Source organism: Stegostoma tigrinum, unplaced genomic scaffold, assembly GCF_030684315.1.
Source record: "Stegostoma tigrinum isolate sSteTig4 unplaced genomic scaffold, sSteTig4.hap1 scaffold_70, whole genome shotgun sequence".
Taxonomy (NCBI): domain Eukaryota; kingdom Metazoa; phylum Chordata; class Chondrichthyes; order Orectolobiformes; family Stegostomatidae; genus Stegostoma; species Stegostoma tigrinum.
Genome location: NW_026728643.1, coordinates 1,529,883 through 1,552,701, shown reverse-complemented (window position 1 = coordinate 1,552,701; position 22,819 = coordinate 1,529,883). Strand labels below are relative to the sequence as shown.

The window sequence follows — 22,819 nt, the reverse complement described above, 5'->3', positions numbered from 1 at the left end:
TTTCACTTCTGTTGGGCTGATCCTCACAAAGACAGCACAGGCCTGGATTGATAACTGTGAACTTCCTCTGTCGTCTTCGGAAGGTACAGTCTCACAAAGCTGAAAGTAGGCCTCCCATGATGACGAGTGATTGAGTCTGACTTTAATTAGGGGAGAAAATCTGCCACCTTCACTTGGTCAGGCCTACATGTGACTTCAGACCCACAGGAACATGGTTGACTCACAACTACCCACTGAAATGGCACAGCAAGCCATTCAGTTCAAGGGTAGCTCGGGGTGGGTAATAAATGCTGGCCAGCCAGAGACACCCACATTTCGTGAGTGAATAAATAATAACTGGAACCATGCTGGGGCCAGTGTCCTGGCCAATCATGTTATAATGTTTATGGAGAGGGCTTTCAACTGACAGAGAGGATGCAGGGACAGGGTTCAGGGGAAAGGAGATGTCCAAATCCAAACAGAAAATGTGATTGGAACAGCATGGTGATGTGGCTGAAGACAAGCAGAAAGGGACAGGAAGCACAGAGCTTCAGAGAAACTATACATCAGTTTGTGACAGGAAATAGTATAAAGCACATGATAATGTTACTTTTTGGAATGTTCAAAGTATGTGCAATAAAATGGTGGCATTCGAACAGGAGCTTGGAGAATATTCTTGTCAGTGTTTCTTTGAATAACATGTTGTGCAACTGGCTAGGGACGGAACTATCCCAGATCGACTGTTGTGTGACGAAGTTGAATAAATGAGTCATGTCACACAGAGATCCAAAGGGAAATTATGAAAAAAAAAGTGGAATTCAAAGGTGTAATGAAGTTTTTAATGTGACCAGACAAAGAACAAGCAACAATTAGAAACAGAAACAAAGCCAATTGTATGACATTGAGAGGGGAAGTGACCACTGTAGACAGAGTAAACTAACTTCAATGCAAATGAACAGTGGAAAACATTTGAAAGAACATTGTAAAATATCCAACAAAAAGGGCATTCCATTGACAAAAGCTCAGCAAGAAATTCCTCGCTGTGTCTCACTCAGGGTGTAAAGGAATATATTCAATTGAAAGAGCCCTAGAAGACGACAAAAAAAAGCAGAACAAAATCAGAAGAAAGAGACTGTTCAGCAAAAGAGGGCTACCAAAGTATGGACGCAGGTATTAAAGGTACATGAAACATTGTCAGGATTTCTTGAGATGATAGGAACAGGGAAAGTTGAAGGTGCTGGAGGTGAAGAGTGTGTTATGGAAAGTGGCAAGGGCCTGAACAATGTTACAAATCCAGGAGGAATCGCAGATCTGGAGGTGTCTGTAGAGGTAGGGAGGGAAATATGTACTTTTATTTAAATCATTCATGGCATGAGGATGTCACCAGCTGGTCGAGCAATCATAGCCCAACACTAACTGCCAGAGCACAGCTCAGAGTCAGCCATGTTGCTGTGGGTCTGAAATCACATGTCGGCTAGAGCAGCTAAGAATGTCAGATGTCCTTCACTAAAAGGACACAAGTGAACCAGTTAAGTTTTTCCTGATAATTAAGAATGCTTTTATGGAGGCCTCATGAATATCCTGTACAGCCACAGCATGACATCCCAATCTCCTATTCCCAATGCTCTGGCCAATGAAAGCAAGCATCCAAATGTCACCTTCATCACCCCATCTATCTGTGACACCGCTTTCAGGGAACTACGTATCTGCACCCCTAAGTCTCCCTGCTTGACAACACCATCTGGGGCCTGAACATTAGCTGTGTGCGTTCTGCACTGGTTTGTTTTTGCAAGATTCAACACTTCACACTTATCCACCTCAATCTCCATCTGTTATTCCTCTTCCTATCAACCTGATAGATCATGATCTCACTGAATTCTTAGATAACCTCCTTCACTGTCCATGATACCACCAATTTTACTGTCACCCACAAACTTACGAAACATGACTCCTATATTCTCATTCAAATCATCAATATAAATGACACATAACATAACCAAACCTGGTGGCACACGCATAGGCCTCCAGGAAGAACAAATCTCTGCCAGCACCCACTGTCAAGCCAAACTTGTACACAACTGGCAAGCTTTTAGATGACGCCATGTCATCTAAACTTGCTGAGAACCATGTACCACTCTGCCTTCATCTAGCTCCTGGCTAGCTCCTCAAAGCAAAATCAATCAACTTTCTGAGCCACGATTTTCCACACACAAAGCCGTGCTGTCGAGCCCTAATCAATCCTTGCCTTTCCAAATGCACGAAGATCCAGTCTCTCAGGATCTCCTCCAACAAACTACCCACCACTGACGTCAGTGTCACTGGTTTGTAGTTTCCAGGCTTTGCCTTGCAGCCCCTTGAGTGATGCAACAACATTACCCACCCTCCAGTCTTCTGACATCTCACCGTGGCTGTTGATGATATAAATATCTTGCTGGAGCAGCTCACAATTTCTTACCGAGCCTTCCACAATGTCCTGGGATAAACCTGATCAAGGCCTGAGGATTTATCTGCCTTTGTGCATTTTAAGACTCCTAACACCTCATTGTCTCAATTGTGGGCTCTTTTCTAGTCATCACTATTTATTTCACCAAGTTCCTGAGGTGCTATGTTTTTCTCCACAGTAAATACTGAATCCTAGCCATTTCCAAAGAGTGTTGTCAGTCCCCTTCCTTTCCTCACAGAGGAGGGTAAGCCCAGCTCCAGCCTGTCTGCCAATTCCAACAGCTTTGCCGTGGTCACTTTTTGCAAAGACTCCGAAGTCAATGCTTCCACCCCCAGAAATCTGAGTGATGACTGAAACAGCCATTCCTACACAAGGCACACCCTGTTTAAACGAAGGGAATGCAACACCCGAACCAAAAGACACTAACAAATACCACTCACCACCTTGGAGTCAATTAATCCTCAACCCAAAGTGGAATTGTAGAATTATTGCGGCAAGAGCGCCCAATCTGTTGTGGGCCAGGCGGGAATTTCCTCACAAGATTTTAACAAAGTAGCCTAGACCCTAATTTTAAGATAGTCAGAAGAGTCCCAACCTGAAAGATAACAAAGTGTGGGGCTGGATGAACACAGCAGGCCAAGCAGCATCTTAGGAGCACAAAAGCTGACGTTTCGGGACTAGAAACTTCATCAGAAAAGGGGCCGTTTCTGATGAAGGGTCGAGGCCCAAAAGGTCAGCTTTTGTGCTCCTAAGATGCTGCTTGGCCTGCTATGTTCATCCAGCCCCACACTTGGTTATCTTGGATTCTCCAGCATCTGCAGTTCCCATTATTCCAACCTGAAATGCCAACTTTGCTGCTCCTCTGATGTTGCCTGGCCTGCTGTGTTCTTCCAACTCCACACTTACCTTTCGACCCTAACTTTCTTATTTTAAGAGGCAGATGTCATGTGGGTGTTCCAGGTATGATGCACTTGGTTTGAAGCAAAACAAATTTATTTAAACACGACAATTAAAACATGAACAGAAGAAAGTGGAATTTCGAATAACACAATATCGGAAAGCCTAACACACCCAATACAGTAACTATTACGAATTAACTGTTCCAATCTTGTCACATCCCATAAACACACCCGTTGGCTAAAAGGTAATTTCAAACACAGATTCTTAAAGGCAGGAGGGAACAACATCCAGAGAGAGATTTCCGAGAAAGCCAGTTAGGAATTATTTATTGAAGCTTGCAAACCTTCTGGATGCACAAATCTCATGGCTGCTACAGCTGAAATATAACTAGAGAGCCTGAACTGGCCACTCCCCTTCCATTGTTAAGTGGCTTTTAAAACAAAAAACCCAAAGGCCACCTAAAACCCCTGAACACTTCGCATTTCTGCCTTTACAAGCAATCTTCAAAAAAAACCGAAAAAATAACCTTTTTAAAGTCACACACTACACCCACCTACCACGAGCTGAGACACTTGTAAAAGTGGAAACAGCTTCAGTTCATCCGGTATGGTGCTACACTCTGTACATACCCATGAAAGACCGATGCATCCCCTGGGACCCACCATAAATACTGATGCAATGCCCTGGACCCCCGGAACCCACTGGAAACGCCAACGCACTCCCTGAGACCCACAGTAAAAACTGATGCAATCCCCAGGACACCATGGGACCCACCGTAAATACTAACACACTCCCCATGGTCCCTTTTACATCCTGGCCTGCTCACTGGGGCCCCTGAACATACGTAAGAACATAAATATGAATGAGGAGCAAAAGTAGAAGATATCTGCCCACTCAAACTTGTGCTACCAATAACTATGACCATGGCTGGTTCTCGAACTCAGTCCTCTGATCTAGCTGACTCCCTATATCATGTGCTTTCTTTCTTCCCATAACTAGATTAAACTTCTTCTTGGAAACATTCAATGGTTTGGCCTCAACCACTTTCTGTGGCAGTGAATTCCACAGACTCAGAGGCGATGGCCTAGTGGCATTATTACTGGACTATTAAACAACAGACCCAGATAATATTCTGTGGAATATAGGTTCTGGGGACCTGGATTCAAGTCCCACCATGGCACAGGGTGGAATTCGAATTCAACAAATACCTGGAATTTTGGTTTTAATGATGACCATGAATCCAGTGTTGATTATTGAAAAAACCCATCAGGTTCATTAATGTCCTTCAGGGAAGGACACTGCCATCCTTCCTTGTGCTGGCCCACATGTGATTCCACAGCCACAACAATGTGGTTGACTCTTAACTGCCCTCTGGGCAATTAGGGATGAGCAATAAATGCTGCCTAGCCAGAGACGTCTTCATCCCATGAATGAGTGAAAAAAAATCTCTGGCAAAGACATTTTTCCTCATTTCAGTTCTAAGTGGCCTATCTTGCATCCTCAGACTGGAAGCCCTGCTTCCAGGTTCTTTAGTCATCGGGAATATCGCTCTTACTGTTAATATATCTAGACCTGTTAGAATTTTATACATTTTCATGAGATCCACCCTCATTTTCATAAACGACAGTGAATACTCTCCTAATCAATCCAACATCTCTTCATATGTCTGTGCATAATACTCCAGATACAGTCTCACAATGGCCCTGCACAAATACAGCAAGATCTCCCCGAATCCTCTCCCTGCTAAGGCCAACATACCATTTGCCTTCTTCAACCCCTGCTGCACCTGCACCCACTGTGTAAATACGAACACGCTCACTGGGAAATCTCTATACACACTGACTCATTACCCCACAAATCCTTTATAATTATGAATACACTCCCAAAGGCACAAATTCCTGAAACTGTCCTTGGACTCACCTGAAAATTACGGTCAGTCACTGGAGACTCACTGTGGTCTCTCTGTGGAAGTCTGTTACACAGACACACCACCCCCGGACCCACGTAAAACATGGACACCATCTTATGTAAATGATGACACACTGTCAACAACTTTCTGTGAAATACACCCTGTGAGAATCCTGGCGAATACTAACAACTTCCTTGTGAGAAGCCTCTACAAACTGACACACTTCTTGGTGATTCCTTGTGAACTCTACCTCATTACATTGGAACACTTTTTAAAATACTGACAGTCCCACTGAACTCAAGTAAACAACATCAGAAGAAGGGTCCCAACCTGAAACGTCAAGCTTTCCTGCTCCTCGGATGCTGCTTGGCCTGCTGTGTTCATCCAGCCTCACACCGTGTTATCACCAGAATCACTCTAGACCGGCTGTAGTTGCTGACAGACTTCCCTGGAGATGCACTGTAGAGACTGTTGTATTCCCTCTGGAACACCCAGTAATTATTGACACGTTCCCTTTGGATTCGCTGCAGATACTGATATACTGCCCAGAGACCCCTCAACATACTAACACATCGTGCACAAATTCCCTGTCAACATTACTCACTCCCCAGTCCTCCTGTAAACACTGAAACACTCCCAGTCAGGTTCCCAGAAATTGTTAACACACTCCCAATGGATTTGTTGTAAATATTGATGCACTCTCCTGGGATTTCCTGTAAAAGTCCGTCACACTTCTCAGGAATGCCCTTTAAATATTAGTGCCCTCCCCAGAAACACCCAGGAAATGCTGAAAATCCTCCCCAGGACATGCTGTAAATACTGATGCATCCCCTCTGGAACCCCTGTAAATATTAACACACTCATCCTGGATTCCCTGTGGATACTGCTTTTAGAGATACAGAGCCACATCGCCTAGATTCAGATCCTTCCGTCCAACCAGTCCATGCTGACCATAAACCCAAACTGAACTGGGGCCAAGCACAGGAAGGTGGGACATGCCCCTCTGAATATTTCTTATTCATGTACTTACCCAACTGCCTTTTAAATGCTGCAACTGTACCCGCACCCAATACTTCCTCCGGAAGGCCATCCCATACATGAACCCTGTGTAAACAAAAATAAAATTTCATGCATTTATTAAAATCTTTCTCCTCTCACCTGATAAGTATGACCCAGCCTTGAAATCCCCACCCTCTTGAATTGCAATCTGCCATTCACTTTATCAATACCGCTCAGGACTTTTAAACCTGTTGGGTTACCCCTCAATCTCCTCTGCATGGGATCCATCAAAAGGCTGTAACGATTCCCTCTAAGTACTGACGCACTCCCCAGGGATACTGTATTAACATCAGAATCTCCCCGAACACCCCCCTGTAAATAGTGATACACTACCAGGGACCCCCAAGTAAATAATGACAAAGTCCCTCTGGACCCAATGTAAATACTGAATGAATACCCCAGACACACTGCCAATACTGTCACACTCCCCAAGGACACCTTAAATACCGTTCACTCACTGCAGTGAGGACAAACTCCCCAGCAACTCCCTGGGGTACTGAGATAGTTCCACGTGATCATTCTGTAAATAGCACCCCACACAATCACTGGAAAAAGTCTATTGATACTGACTCATTAACCACAGGCTCACTGTGAATACTGACACACTCACTGGGAAACCTGCACAAGTACTGATTCAAGCAGGACCCAGTTTAAAAATCGCCAATTGTAAAACATTTCGACCAATCCTGTGTTTTTGGGCAGAATCCTAGACTTCCAAACTTTTCAAAGAGACAGTTGGACTGAATCTGTGAGAAATACACAACACAATAGTCATGCCTGGGAACGGAGATTGCTGTGTGGGTTTATTGAGATAACAAGGTGTGGAGCTGGATGAACACAGCAGGCCAAGCAGCATGAAAGGAGCAGGAAAACTGACGTTTCGGGCCTAGACCCTTCTTCAGAAAATTGTTGTTCGGCCTGGAATCCTCACTTAAAGGAGGATTAACCAAAACCAACAGACCCTGATCCAAAACAGCTTTTACACCTCGGGCTATGCAGCACAGATAGTATGGAGCCTACAGAGATACTCGACATTGCAATCCATTCACACACGCTCTAACCATCGGAAAGCTAATTAACCTCAGAAAAGAACATCAAGAGCAGAGTGAAAGCTACTGATCTGGTGTGAAGATAATGGGACTCTCAGTCAGTACAACTGCCAGCCCCGATCTTATGGGAGGAGGAAACTGAACAAAGAGCTTCCGAACACGGGATCCAAACTTTCTGAACTGAGAACACCATCAGCAAAAACCTGACCCAGGCCATCCAAACCAGACACTGACTAGCACAAGCAATCATTGACTTCACCGAAGCCACGAGTCCTCAGTCACAACCTGAGGTGAGAACCCAAAAGGTGAAGAGAAACGGCTACTCACCAAAACACACCTTTGCGCATCAGCTGACTCAACCCAAACTTACAAACCCACACAGTCCCAAGTCTTCATCCAGGCTCTAGGTGTGGTAATCCAGAGGGACCACCGGGACTTCAAAAATCACATTCTGGGATGGGAGCAGAAACCCCGAGATCCCAAATTCCAACATCGGTGGCAGTGCATTGGGACCCTATTGGGAGGAATTCAGGCAGACAGTGTAAATGCTTGTTTTCTGTGTGTCAGTAAATAATGTCGAATAGTGGTGGTCTCTTTCCATAGTGTATTGTATTAACTTCATAGAATTTACTGAGATACCCATTTCTTAAATTCTAATTACCTTTATGCTACTAAATAAAGAGAGATTCCTTTGCCCTTAAATACTTGTCTAAAGTCTCCTCATTCACATCCCCATAAATAAATCCAGTGTTCAGAATCACAGGTTTGGGAGCCGCTTAGACATCAGGAAAGTTCTGCAAACCAGAATCCGAAACTCATTCCCCACAGACACTCTGTAAATACTCATACACTCACCGGAGATTCTCAATAAACACTGACACCTTTCCCCAGGCACATTTTGATCGTCCCCATAAACACTGACATTCCCCCCGCCAACCCCGAGAAAACACTGATACATTTCCCAAGGAGGTCCCTGAAAACAGTGACATGTTTCCTCAGAAACACCTCTAAGGACTGATACATTCCAGCTCCCACTTGAAATGAAAACTAGAGGCACATCCATAAATGATTAAAATGAACTATCCAGACAACACAGCTCAATTACTTCTGTGAGAACAGTGTCGGCACCTCAAGCAGTCTAGACTTCATTATAACTAAATATTTTGTCAGGAATGTGTTCTGAGGGAAAATGTGGACAGTGGGTCTATGCTTGTTTGTCCCATATAGAGGGAATGTGTCTACAGTGAGATCCTCTTACTCAGAGTCATGAAGCTGGGGTGTGGGGAAAGACAGGACTGTTTGAGTACAGTCGAGCACATCTGACTGTGTTAAATCACAAAAAATAACCTCTAGGTTTGAGTCCTGTCATGGTCAGCGAGGATCAGTGATCGTGCCCTGATTCCCTGCGCAGGAGAAAGTCTTCCTGATCTTCAGTTGAAAATTCTGTTTTTTCTTGAAGATTCCAATGTATCAGAACTCCCCTCCAGTCTCAGTGATGAACAACAGACACTAATTTATACCCAGACATCACCGAGACACAGAAAGCGTCCTTTCTGTTTCAGTAGTGCACTCTCAGTGCCACGATCAAACAAACGGGAAGATTGAAGTTCTTTTTCAGAGAAACAGAGATAGAGATAACAAGGTGTAGAGCTGGATGAACACAGCAGGCCATGCAGCATCAGAGGAGCAGGAAGGCTGACGGTTCGGGCCTCGGCCCTTCTTCAGAGACTGAGTCAGATTTACATTATTTCACACGTGGAGCCTGACTTGCAGTTTAACAACATTGTTTGTTCCAAAGGAGAGTCACATCAGACCTGAAACTTGAACTCCGTTTCTCTCTCCACGTGTGCTGCCAGATCGGCGAGGTGTCTGCAGCATTTTCTGTTTTGTTTCAATTTGCCAGCATCCACACTTCATTTGAGTCACATCACTGTTGACTTCTCAGCACTCATCCAGTTTTTGCAATGTTTTTTGATCCCCTTAGCATCACAAACACTGCAAACCATTTTCTGGAATGTAGTCAGAGATTCACTTCTTGAGGTGGAAATGATCACAGATTCACAGATATTTGAGTGAAGATATTTCTGCTTATCTCAGGCACTCAGGCTGTTCTATCACTTTCAGACTGATCCATAACGCTACATTCCTATCAGCAAAGATAGCATCCAACATGTATCCTGTCACTGTCTTTGGTAATAACCTACAGTGCAAACAGAACACCTCTTTATTCACATGCAACACAGGATATCCAGATCTAGCCTACTCAGTCACACCTCATCAAAATCTCCAGTTGCAAGAATGAGTCTGGTGCCCCTGTGTTACAATCACTCAAATGCTAATGATTGCTTCCTTAAGTGTGGAAAACAAATCTGCACACATTTGTGTATCTCTGGCTTCAGAAGGTTCCACAAAGTGCGTTGATGGAATTCACACTGCAATGAACACATCCTTTTTCCAGGTGCTCAAGTAACATCATGTGCAATTTGGAGACAAAAGAACTCTGTGTTCTAGGGAACATAATCCCAATAATGACAGGCTGTTGCACACAGCAATATCACCCTCTCACAAATACAAACCATCGTCTTATGTTTTAAATCAAAATGCTAAGCAGAAACAAAAGTCATGTAAAAAAAATCACTCCTCGTCACTTTAATGAAAGAATTTGCTGATAAGATAATGCTAAACAAAGTAGAATACAGACAGACGGGGTAAGTTAGTGTGGCGAACTGGTGAAACTGGCTCATAACGACTTCAGACTCCGCAGTGAAGCAATAGATTTACCGAATCATTGACAAAAATAGCTCAGCAACAAAGGGTTGAATTCTCATAAAACTGACAAGTACCATCAGATCGACAGGTAGAGATTGGAATTGTTCAGGAGAAAAAAACTTACCAGATACACTGGTGGATGGTGTGTGCTAGAAACCATTCTGAGTGAAATAACTTTGTGATCGAACACTTATTCAGTGAGAGACGAATCTCTGCTGCACCAAAGAAAAGCCGGTGCATAGTTTACTGGCCACCTGCTTTGCAGGCAAAGGAAACCTGATCCCAGGACTCTCAGGTAAATTACACTTAGTGACAGCCCATCATGCACAAGAAGAGCCTCTTACACTGAGAGCAGAACGGATTATAGTTAAACAGACAAGAATCCCAACATGAATATCTGCCACTTATTCTGATGTCATCTGCAAACCTACCTCCAATATTCACAGTCAAACTATTGATGGTTTGACAAAAAAGCAGCATCCTTTTGTCCCCGACTGTCCATCCAGGTTTAACTTTGATCCACATGTTGCCTCTATGAACAACATGAACATGTAGCCGAAATACTTTGACTTTTAAACTGTCAGTTATAACTATGTAATCTTTCTCAATTCAATGATCATTTGGCTTCTATATATTTTTCAAGCTACTTTGAGCTGTGTATTTACAATTAGTTCCTGGGGAAAACTATCTCTTGTGTATTCTGTTGAATAAACACATTTTCAACCCGTGTGCTCCTTGGTCCAATTATCTTAGCAAAATGTAAATATTTTTAGCCAATTACAGTAATGATCTTTTAAATGGCTAATTCATAATCACAAATAATTTCTAATTATTCCGAGTACAGAGCACCTTGTAAACCAAATTATTTTTCTCACAGCCGACATTATATATCTTTACAGTTTACAGTGCAGTCATCCAATTATTGCATTGGTCCATTATCACAGTGAAGCTAAAATTAAAGTTTTTTTTTAAAACTGACATCATTGTTACTGTGTTCTTGAATTATAATGACTAGTGTAGTATTTTAGAAGCATTAAACAAGGCTGGATTTTCAATACAAGAATTAGTGCAAATAATCATATTGCTTATTCTATTAATTATTGTTAGCTCCTAATGATTTGTTTTGCTGTGATCACACTAATATCACTTTAATAATCAGTCTACTTTCAGCTCTGCAGATATATAAAATGAATGTCAAGTTATTATTCAGTGAAGTTTAAAATGTCATACTTTGTTCTTCTGTATTCTAATAATCACAGAATATGTTTCATTATTATCAAATCCATGAATCAAAGGAAATATATTTCACTGTACAGTTTAACAGGCACCATGAATATCGACTCATTGTCTCTCGGTCCCTCTTTTATATTTCTCCTCCAACAATCTGCTCTGTGAGCAGAATATTAAACCAGTCAGTGATCAGCTGTGTGGATCCTAATCACGTAAGTATATTCAATATTTACCACACTTTAGGCAGGCAGTAAACCCTAGAATCGCTCTTGGCAACATAAAAAGAACAATGCGGGAGAAGGGAGCTGTGCTGAATTCAGTGGACAATTGACAGACCTCGTCCACACCTGGGAGGGGTTGAACCACACAGCAGGACATCGTGGTGGAAAAGTGGGGCACGAGGGGAAGCATAAGCCCAAGGCGGCCAAAATGGATTCTGAATGGGCCCTATCCAAGGACGACAACAAAAAAAGGCCTCAAGGGGTGTTTGTTACAAAGTGTATTGGATTGCAAAATGAAACTGATCATGAAGATGATCATGAAGGGTTAAGACCTGGGTGCCCTAAAACCAGAGCAGAGACCCTGGTGGAATAGACAAGAAAAATATGTCAATATGAGAAGGCAGCTGTAACTCTGACAGCCTCCAACAGAAATATGATCAATGAGAAATGGGAACAAGCAAAGGTGGCAGATCTTACACGAGGGCTTAAAGCGAAAGGGCATGATGGTAGTTATAGGAAGGGAAGGACAATGACACTAACTCAAATGGGTTGGATGACAAAACACCCACTTATGGGCAGAGGGACAACAATGGGTGGGATGACCTGGAAGTATGAGAAGGCAGTGCCTATGGTACCGTTGTGGATCAAAGTTAAACCTTGGACAGACAGTGACGGACAAAAGGACGTTGTTTTTTGTCATTTACGTAAATGATTTGCATGTGAATATAGGAGGTAAAGTTTGCAGATAACATCAAAAGCAGTGGTGTAGTGAATAGTGAAGGAGGTTATCTCCAGAGTACAATCACATCCTTACCACATGGGCTAATAAGCTGAGGAGTGGCAGATGGAGGTTAATTTAGATTAATGTGAGGTGTTGCATTTTAGGAAGGCAAATCAGTGCAGAAGTTATGGATTTAATGGTAAGGCCCTGGGAGTGTTGCTGCACAAAGAGATCTTGGAGTGCAAGTTCATAGTTTCTTGAAAGTGGAGTTGAAGGTAGACAAGGGAGTGAGGAAGGCATTTGGTACGTTTGCCTTTGTTGGTCAGTGTCTTGAATATAGGAGTTAGTGTGTCATGTTGCAGACATATTGGGCATTGCTTAGGCTACTTTTAGAATAGTGCATTCAATTCTGATCTCCTTGTTACAGGAAGGATGTTGTGAAACTTGAAAGGTTCAGAAAATATTTACAAGGACGTTGCCATGATTGGTGGGTTTGATCTGAAGGGAGAAGCTGAATAGGTTGGGGCTATTTTCCCTGGAATGTTTTAGGCTGGGGTTGGGGGGGCACGGGGGTGGGGGGGAAGGCAGTGCTTACAGAGGCATCTAAGTCATGATGGGCATGGATTGGGTGGGAGTCCAAAACTAGAGGGTATAGGTTCAAGATGAGAGGAAAAGAGTTAAAAGGGATTTAAGGGGCGATGATTTCACACAGAGGGTGGTGCATGTATGTAATGAGCTGCCAGAGGAAGCAGTCGATGAAAAGTAGAATTACAACATTTACAAGTCATCATCTGGATGAGTATATGAACAAGAACGGTTTAAAGTGATGTGGGCCAAATGCTGGCACCTGGGACTAAATGAATTTAGGATGTTTGCTTGGCACAGAAGACTTGGACTGAAGGGTCCATTTCCACGCTGCACATCTCGATGACTCAGTGATAGATGAAGTGAACCTTTTCAGATGCAGATTGGGAATATGACATTCTGGGGGTTGATCTCTGAAAACAATGAGGAGCATCTCACGTTGTAGATTCCCAAACTACGACGGGGGACCCTCCAGCCAGGACATGGGAACGAGGAAAAAGAAGGCTGCATCTCCAAAGTAGTGACACTGTAGGGAGACTGGGACAGTCAGGCAATCTGGGAAGTTACACCTGGGATCCACTCACAAACAGGAATATGGGTTATCTGTAAACCCTGAAAAAGATCAAAGGCCCTCTCATTCCACCACAAAAACAGTACCCCCTCAAATCTGGGGCTGAGGAGGCAGTAATTGTGATCATGAACAATTGGTTGAAGCAGGTAATGGTCAGACTGACAGCATCCCAAACTAATTCACTGAAGCCTGATGACTCAAATTGCCTCCCTATTGATTATACCTCCCTGAACACATTTGTCACTGAAGAGTATCCCACAGTAGCAAAAGCACACTGTACTTAATGGGCTGAAATCGCAACAGGATACTATCTCAGTCCAGGTCCGTACCTGTGGACCTGGAATCCCAGAATAAGCTGTCGTTTACTCTCTGAGGAAAACAGCACACATGTTCCCAGTTGTTCTGGCAATTCCACAATAATTCGGCCATATTCCACTGACGTATGGCTCATGGAATTAGCCAAATTGATCTTACCAAGACCTCATCACCTCAGTCAGTTAGAAAGAGCATATCTGGATCTTCAATAGAGTATTGAATCACATCTGCCAGGCAGGGCTTAAAATTAAACCACAAAAAGAAAATTGGAATGACAGGGAGTGGTGTGTCAGGTAGGGACACAGGATAGTCCCGTAAACACAAAAGAATGTGATTTTAAACTACCCAGTCACACACCATGAAAGGAGTAAGGCAAACTTGAGGGTTGTTTAATTATTGTAGGAATTATGCGGAAAATGTTCAGAACTGGCACAACAACTAAAAGCCCTGACATCAGCCAGGAGCCAGAGAGTCAACATGTACACAGACAGTCCTGATGTCTTTGGTATAGTTCAGGACCATATATTGGCCTGGCCTCAGCGAGGGTCGTCTCCTTGTCTGGGGGCCGCATACAGCATGAAGAAAAGATTAAAGTGTTGATGGAAGCAGCTAATTTTGTGACTGAAGCAGCAGTAATGAAGATTAGAGCTCACAGGAAAGTAGAAACCCCACAACAACAGGGCAATGAGTATGCGGGTCAGGCAGCTAAAATACTTACTGAGACAGGACAGATATTGGAGGAAGTGGCAGTGGCAGCAGTTACTGGAGGAAGAGAAGAAAGTTTGAAGACATTTCAAGAAACAGCCCCACAACACGAGAAATGTGAATGGGAAAAGGGTGGGGCAATGAGAGGACAAGATGGAATCAGGAAGACATAGGATCAGACAGTGCCACCACATATCATCGGCTGGCCCATGCTGGGTGGTATAAAATGCAATATCAGATGCCTCATTGCTGGTGGTGACCTGGAGTAAGGGATGATATAATAAAATGTTATCAAAGACTCCAGACACACAGACTGTGGGAGCACCAAGTTCTGTAGAGCCATTAACCATGTGTTTACGGGACTGGATGTATCGCTTAGGCAAATGTGGCTAACAATTACATTATAACATTCCATGTCATTGCTGTAATGTGAAATACATAAAAATGTTACACTTGGTTGGGGGGAGTGAGACAGCACCAGAAAATCTCCCACAATGAATTGCTAAGGTGCTCCGCGTAAAAGTTGCTCGTGCTGCTGAACACAGAACACAAGACTCCTGTTTGACATTTCACCCGTCAAGAGTTGTGGAGTGTGTTTTTCTGACTGGAGGTCGGGGCTAGCGCTGTCCCACAAGGATCAAACCTGAGACCATACACACACGCAAACGTTACTATGAGGTGATGCATTCTGGGAGGCCAATTGCAAGGGGAGCGTAAACCATAAATGGAAGAACCCTGAGTAGCACTGATATACAGATGGGTCTGCAGGTCCAAGTCCATAGGTCTCTGATAGTGGCAACACCTATGCATAAAGTGGTAAAGGAGGACTATGGCATGCTTGCTTTCTTCTGTCAGGGGGCTGTATAGAAAGTTGTCATTCGGCCACCTTTGGAGTGATGTGTGCAGTTTCGATCACTACATTACAGGAAGGGCGTGGAGGCTTCGGAAAGGTTGCAGAAGAGGTTTACCAGGATTTTGCCTGGCTTGGACAAACTTGGATCGTTATCATTACACAGAGTGAGGGGCTGAGGGGCGACCTGAAAGGGAGACAGTGGACAGTCTGAGCCTTTTTCCTCAGGTGAAAATGACAAATTCTAGGGGCAAATGGATTAAGGTTAGAGGGGGAAGTTTAAAAAAGAGTTGTATGAGGCACATTTCTTATACAGAAAGTGATAGGTGGCCACAATGTACTCTCTTGGGAGGTGATAGAAGCAGAAACGATCAATCACGACATTTAAGAGGCACTTGGGCAGACAATATGAACAGGCAGGGAAGAGAGGGATATAGATCATGTACAGCCAGATTGTATTACTTCAGAGTGGCATCTATATTAGAACAGACACGGTGGGCCAAAGGGCTTCTTCCAGTGCTGTACTGTCCTGTTTTCCAAGTGGCAGGAATAGTGGAGCCACAGTTAATATTTTGAGTAAACATCTCTTCTTTAGAACACAGTGAGTTTATGCATCTTGAGGGAAACAACATGGAAGGGGAATATATATTTGAATGGCACAGATGCAAAGAGCAGCGAGCAGGGAGTTACTATGTACAAATGTTATGCTGCAGCTGTACAAAACTCTGGTGCGGCTGCACTTGGAGTATGGCGTACAGTTCTGGTCACCGCATTATAAGAAGGATGTGGAAGCTTTGGAAAGGGTGCAGAGGAGATTTACTAGGATGTTGCCTGGTATGGAGGGAAGGTCTTACGAGGAAAGGCTGAGGGACTTTAGGCTGTTTTCATTAGAGAGAAGAAGGTTGAGAGGTGACTTAATTGAAACATATAAAATAATCAGAGGGTTAGATAGGGTGGATGGGGAGAGCCTTTTTCCTAGGATGGTGACAGCGAGCACGAGGGGGCATAGCTTTAAATTGAGGGGTGAAAGATATAGGACAGATGTCAGAGGTAGTTTCTTTACTCAGAGAGTAGTAAGGGAATGGAACGCTTTGCCTGCAACGGTAGTAGATTCGCCAACTTTAGGTACATTTAAGTCATCATTGGACAAGCATATGGACGTACATGGAATAGTGTAGGTTAGATGGGCTTCAGATCGGTATGACAGGTCAGCACAACATCGAGGGCTGAAGGGCCAGTACTGTGCTGTAATGTTCTATGTTCTATGTTTCGTCAGCTGCATACCTGCTCCAGCCACATCTTTTGTTTCTTTGTTCCTTTCACAGCCCCAATTCCATTCCCCATGGCCTTGAGGGACTAATTAATGTTGTGTTCCCTGGTCGTCTAGTGGTTAGGATTTGGTGCTCTCACAGCCCTTTCCCAGGTTCAGTCCTAAATCAAGGATTTGTTGTTCTTGTAAAAACTGATAAATGCCCAGGAATTCTTCACAGTGACAACAGCATAAACAGTGTAACTCCATCTGAATCACTGTGGGTTTTACATCGGAGATGAAATCAACACGCTGGGCTGGGAACAGATCACAAAGTTGTCCGCATCTGAGTATTTAGCTGCTTCTAAATACTGGCCACAGGACTACGTAAGCCCTGCTCCTTATTGAAACAAACAAGATTCTTAGGAGTTTTCATTTGGCTTGTGTCAGTTTGTTTCTCAGTCAGCTGCACCCCTGCTTCAGGCTCATCATTTGTTTCCTTGTTTCTTTTCTGGCCCCAACTACATTGCTTGTGGACTTGAGGGAAGAATTTTTTTTGTCATTTAATCTTTCTTGTCTTCTTGCTTGTCACAGGCCATTTTTTGTACTAGTCTAACCCACACCTACTCAAAACTTATTACTTTTCTTCTTTTTCCCAGCCCTGATGAAAATTCACAGACCTGAAATATTAACCATATTTCTTTCAGCACATATATTGCCAGAACTTCTGAGTGTTTTCCAACAAGTTCTATTTTCATTCCCTATTTTTGCTATTCTTAGCATGATGAATTGCTTGTATGAAGATTTCACATTATCTCCAAATGATGTCCGTTTGTACTCAATTCTCCCACTAGAGGAAATAGAGTCTATACCTATCCAATTAACACATCTGACGGATTTTGGCAAATTCATTTTATTTCTAGAAGTAGCAATTTCCATTTAATTGCAGGGCCAAAAAGCGCTGCTGGAATGGTTTATAACAAGACTTTCAGAGACTACCCCCAACCGTCGCTTCATGTTTTGATCAGCAGGTTTTCTGGTTTTAATTCAGTTTCACCAGCCTGAGTGTTTAATATGGGATTTGGCTGAGTAATTGTTGCTGTATACTAGACATGGAAAGACACATGAAGTTGCACAGAGAGCAGTAACAGAACTATACCTGGCTTGTCAGGGTTGGTGCGGGAATGATTATTCCCCAAATGAGCAAGTCCAGATCAGGGAACACAGCTGGGCCATTTGAGACTGAGACAAGGAGGAATTTCCTCAGTGAGAATGAGGCAAGTCTTGGAATTCTCTACCACAGAGGCTGTGGTATTTCTTTCAAGTTAGAAATAGATTACTCCACTTTAAAGATATTGGGGGATATGTGGATGGTGCAGTAAAAATCCATTCAGCTGGCTAAACAGCCATGATTTAATTGAACGACCTTGATCTGGAGGAAGTGATTGGCCTCCTCCCGTCCCCTTATTTCTGACTGATCAGTGCAGGTTTGAAGATCAATCTTTAAAAAGCTACACAGATTTGAAGGGCAATTTATATTTTCAGGACTAAATATGATATTACATAGAATCCCTACAGTGTGGAAACAGGCCCTTCAGCTCAAAAACTCCACACTGCCCCTCAGATGATCCCACCCAGACCCATTCCTCCGAAAGCACGCCTACTCCAGCCATCCCTGAACAGTACGGACAATTTCGTATGGCCAACTCAACTAGCCTGCGCATCTTTGGACAGTGGATGCTAGAGCTCCAGGAGAAAACCCATGCAGGCATGGGGAGAATGAACAAACTCCAGACGGACAATCACTTAAGGGTAAAGTTGAACGCAGGATCTGGTGTCGTGAGGCAGCAGTGCTAATCCGGAACCACCGTGCTGCCCAAAGTTTAGATTTCCACAAGCATTGGGAAATTGAACCCTGGCCTGCCTGTTCTGAGGAAGGATCACTGGTGTTGAAATGTTTTTTATCTTCACAGATGCTGCCAGGCCTGCTGAGCTTTTCTAGCAACTTTATTTTTGTTCCTGTCCTGCCGCATGATACTAACCCTATACTACTGAGGACCTCTAAAACTTGGATTAACTGTTGAGATATTCTGGTGAAAGAGTGGGACAGGACCTTCCTGGTACATTGCCTGGTGCAGAAACTGAACTTGCATTGGAGGTGTTATTCTATATTGTAAATTAGCTGTCCAGCCAACTGAGCAACCAATCCTTAGAAGGTGTAAGGTGGACAGCATTGAATGTTATGAAAATAATAACTGGACACGAGCTTCTGCCAATTGAGTGTAACAACCTTCGAGATTTGGGTGAGCCTCTCTGCGCATGTGCATTGCTCACTCCCGCGCAGGCGCAGATCTATTGAGGAATATTCCCCACGGCACACTTGCGCAGGTGTGCAGCGATGCGTCGCTGACTCCAACGTGGTGACGTCACCGCGCCCACCTGTTCCATGGCACCACTTTTGAATTCTCTTCCTGCAGGGAGACTCTGAAACCTTTGTATCTGCGGGTTCCTGTGGGTTTTATCTTTAACGACACAGTGGATCGTTGGAGATGTTTGTTTTCATGAGACTTCATCTACAATTTCGAGCTTTACTATTAAGTTCCGTCCATCTGGAGCGAGTGTGACTGCTTTCCTGTGAATCTGAATTCACCTCTGTACTCTGTGAAAGCCTCTGTCTTGTCGAACTTCCTGCGACTCTAATAATGGGTACATTTTAAAAGGTTTGAAATGTTTTGTTTTTGCTGGTTTTGCTGGCCAGAAGTAAATTAGGATTGTGCTTTAGCAGTTTTAAGATCTAATTTCATTTTTCATTGTTAGAAATTCTTTTCTTGAGCAAATTTATCTTCCACTTCTGATTATGCACTGTTTTTATCCCCAACGGTAAGCCTGCCTAGACTGAAAGATTAACTGTTTCTCACTCCTCTGACACTGTCTAGCCTGCTAAGTACTTCTTGCTTTTGACACAGAACTATAAAGTACATATTAGGGCAAACCTCTGAAAGCTTTCTCAAGGAGGTAGGCATTAATGAGCATCTTGCAGGGAGGAAGAAGAGATGAACAAAGAGGAGAGTTAGAAGGCCCAGATATGTTAGCTTTATTCAGATTTTGGGGAGATTATGACATACAAGATCATGGAGACATTTGAGAACAGTTTAAAAAATGACCTGTTTTCTAATTCGGACACTGTATGGTTAAGATCAGTATGCGCTGTGGGCAGGGTGATGTTATTGTAGTCAAAATTGTTGGCCTTGGTGATGGTGCAGAAATGAGGGCAGAAACCCGTTTCTGGAGTCTGTGTAACATTCTGGTTGCTGACAAACTGGTTCTGTCTCGTGGAATTGTTAGCGACTTGAGGAGAAATACTTCAATCAATATTTAATTGGAGGAAGTTTCTGTTCTTCAAGGCTTGGATGAGGGAACCAAAAGCAACATAAACAATTTTGATGACCATGTATGACTAAACCAATAGTAAACTCATCAATAAATGCCAGCCTCATCAGTGACACCCACATCCTATCAATGAATATGTATGGAAAAAAATGGGATTGTGAGTAGTGAAAAGCATGCAAGGAAGCTGAGGTTGATGCAGAAGTGCTGGGTGTATGAACAAACATGTCAGGTGCAGGAAAACATGGATAAATGTGGAGTTATAAACTTTGCCAAAACAGAAGGGAAGAATATGATTGAAATGGTTTGACTCTGCCTGAGATTGGTTTGACTCTGCCAGAATTTATTAGAGTTTAGAAGAACACATAAAACTATATTAGGGCCAAGCAGATGAGATGCAGGGAGATTGTTTCCCCTGGGTGGGCAGTCTAGAAACAGGGTTCACAGTCTCCAGATACTGAGTCGATCGATGAGAATTGATCTGAAACTGTGGAGGTTTGGCCTCTGAGTTAATTACTTTCTTGGATATAGTAAATGTTTAGATTTTCAAGATATCAAGGAATATGGTTCAAAATTGGGAATATAGTGTTGACATTGAGCATCAGCAATGACCTTATTGAATGGTAAAGCAGGGCCAAAGCGGATTTTGTTTTGTGTTTTATTTTATTTCCTCCAAGTGTCTACATCTGTGTCCAAGTGGATGTCGAACAGATCGACACCTTCCTCAACACAGAAGTGTTTGCCTGACCAGGCTGCCTTTCAACATTTCGTAGATACACTCCTTATAGCTCCCACTTCTCTCTTGCACTTCTCTCTGATCCCAGAGATATTGTAACTTCGGTTCTCCTAAAGGACTTCTGTGAACCAGTTATGATCAGGGTCACATTTTCCTCACGCCAGCCCCACTAATCACCAGTTTCATTCAGCTTAATTTCACATGCTGTTTTTATTTCTTGTGGGTTCCCACTCACTTGTTTTCTTCTGTCTAAATCAATTTCACAGCGTATTCAAGGGGTGGATTCGCAGTCGAGAAACTCGTACCAAACATCTCATCAAGAATTGACAAATTACTCAATTTATTGTAACCAGAATATCATTGGATTTTGACCATGGAAGAAGAAAACACCTCTCTGAGTGGGGAGAAACCGTACACGTGTTCTGTGTGTGGTCGAGGCTTCAGCCAATCATCCGGCCTGTCCAAACACAAGCGCAGTCATGACAGGGAGATGCTGTGTAAATGTGGGGACTGTGGGAGGGCATTTAATTTCCCCTGCGAGCTGGAAATTCATCAGCGCTGTCACACTGGGGAGAGGCTGTTCCTGTGTTCCGTCTGTGAGAATGCCTTCACTCGGTCAGCACACTTGCTGCAACACCAGCGAGTTCACTCTGGACAGAGGTCGTTTACTTGCTCTGTTTGTGACAAAGTCTTTACTAATTTGTCCAACCTGCTGAGACACAAGCAGGTTCATACTATCGAGAGACCTTTTAAATGTACAGACTGTGGGAAGTGCTATAAAAGCTCCAGGGAACTGACACGCCATCAAAGTGTCCACACAGATGAGAGACCATTCAAGTGCTCTCAGTGTGAGACTGGGCTCAAGCATTCATTTGAACTCACTCTACAACAACGCACTCACACTGGAGAGGAGCCATTCACCTGCTCCATGTGTCAGAAGAAGTTCACTCAATCATCTCACCTTCGGTCACACCAGCGAGTTCACACAGGGCAGAGACCATATGCCTGCTCCATGTGTGAGAAGAAATTTGCTCATTCATCCCATCTGGTGAGGCACCAGCGTTGTCACAAGTAGTTCCGGTGTTGGGATTTTCCTGTTAATCACATCCATAACTGATCCATGTATATCAGGCTCTTATTCGGTTGATGTTATTAAAATCCAACCAAGTTAAAGTTGCTAGTATTCTCAGTGTCAAGTAAATCAGATATGTAACAATTACACAGTGTGGTGAGCTTTTTAAATAAAGGACACAAGTTTGTTATTTTTGAAGAGCTCTCCCTCTCTCCTGCCTCTTCCATCCTCACCTCCAGCAATAAGTACAGGGAATATATGGAGCTTCTTTGTCACTAAGATTGAGACAATCTGGTCAGCTTCCTGTCTCGTTTTCCCCCTCATTCGCTCTTTCGGACAAAGTGCCTCAAAAGTTTTTTTTTCCATGTCCGAGCCCTGGACATATACGTGTCTTCACTCTACCTCCATTTCCTGTCTTGCCATGTTAGAGCTCACCATGTCCAAGACTCTCATTTCCTGCTCCAATGGTCCTGTTCCCATGAAGTGTCTGACCACTGAAGATCTTTATTTTCTCCAATTGTTAATAGCTCCCTTGCTGGTACTGCCCATGTTGCTATAAACCCGTCATATTCAAGTTCCAACCTCTCAATCCCTGCAAGTTACTTTCTGATGTTGAACCTTCCTTTCTTTTCCAAATTCCTAGGATGAATACTTTCCTCCCCAATCCACATCACCTCTCCCAGAATACAATGTTTTAATCCTGCGACAAATTTCCATTCCTGCAACGTTCAGGAAATGCTGCACTTGTCGTCACATTCACTGTTTGATGGAACAATTTGCACTTGTGTGGAAAATTGGCACATTGCTTCATGTTTGATGTACAAATAGCGATAAAACTTTCCACAATAAAGGGAATCGAGTGCTTTAGAATGATTGCTCATGCCTGGTAATATCCATAAAGAGAGCATCTATTCTGTATCGGATGCAGAAACTTTCTACCAATTGTAGGGGCTTCCACCATGTATGAAAAACACGGCCATCCACAAGGTGTTGGAGCAGGAGGAGGCCATTCGGCCGATTGAATCCACTCCATCATTTAATGAGCTCATGGCAGATCTGATAACCCTCA

The 22,819-nt window shown here is 43.3% G+C and overlaps 1 protein-coding gene across 1 annotated transcript; it reads left to right on the top strand.

The window, feature by feature from the left end:
- Nucleotides 1–21,051: 21,051 nt before the first annotated feature.
- Nucleotides 21,052–21,753, top strand: LOC132209179 (gastrula zinc finger protein XlCGF71.1-like). The gene has a single exon (XM_059644327.1). The coding sequence runs from the start codon at nt 21,052–21,054 to the stop codon at nt 21,751–21,753; it is 702 nt and encodes a 233-aa protein (XP_059500310.1).
- The last annotated feature ends 1,066 nt before the right edge of the window (nt 21,754–22,819 follow it).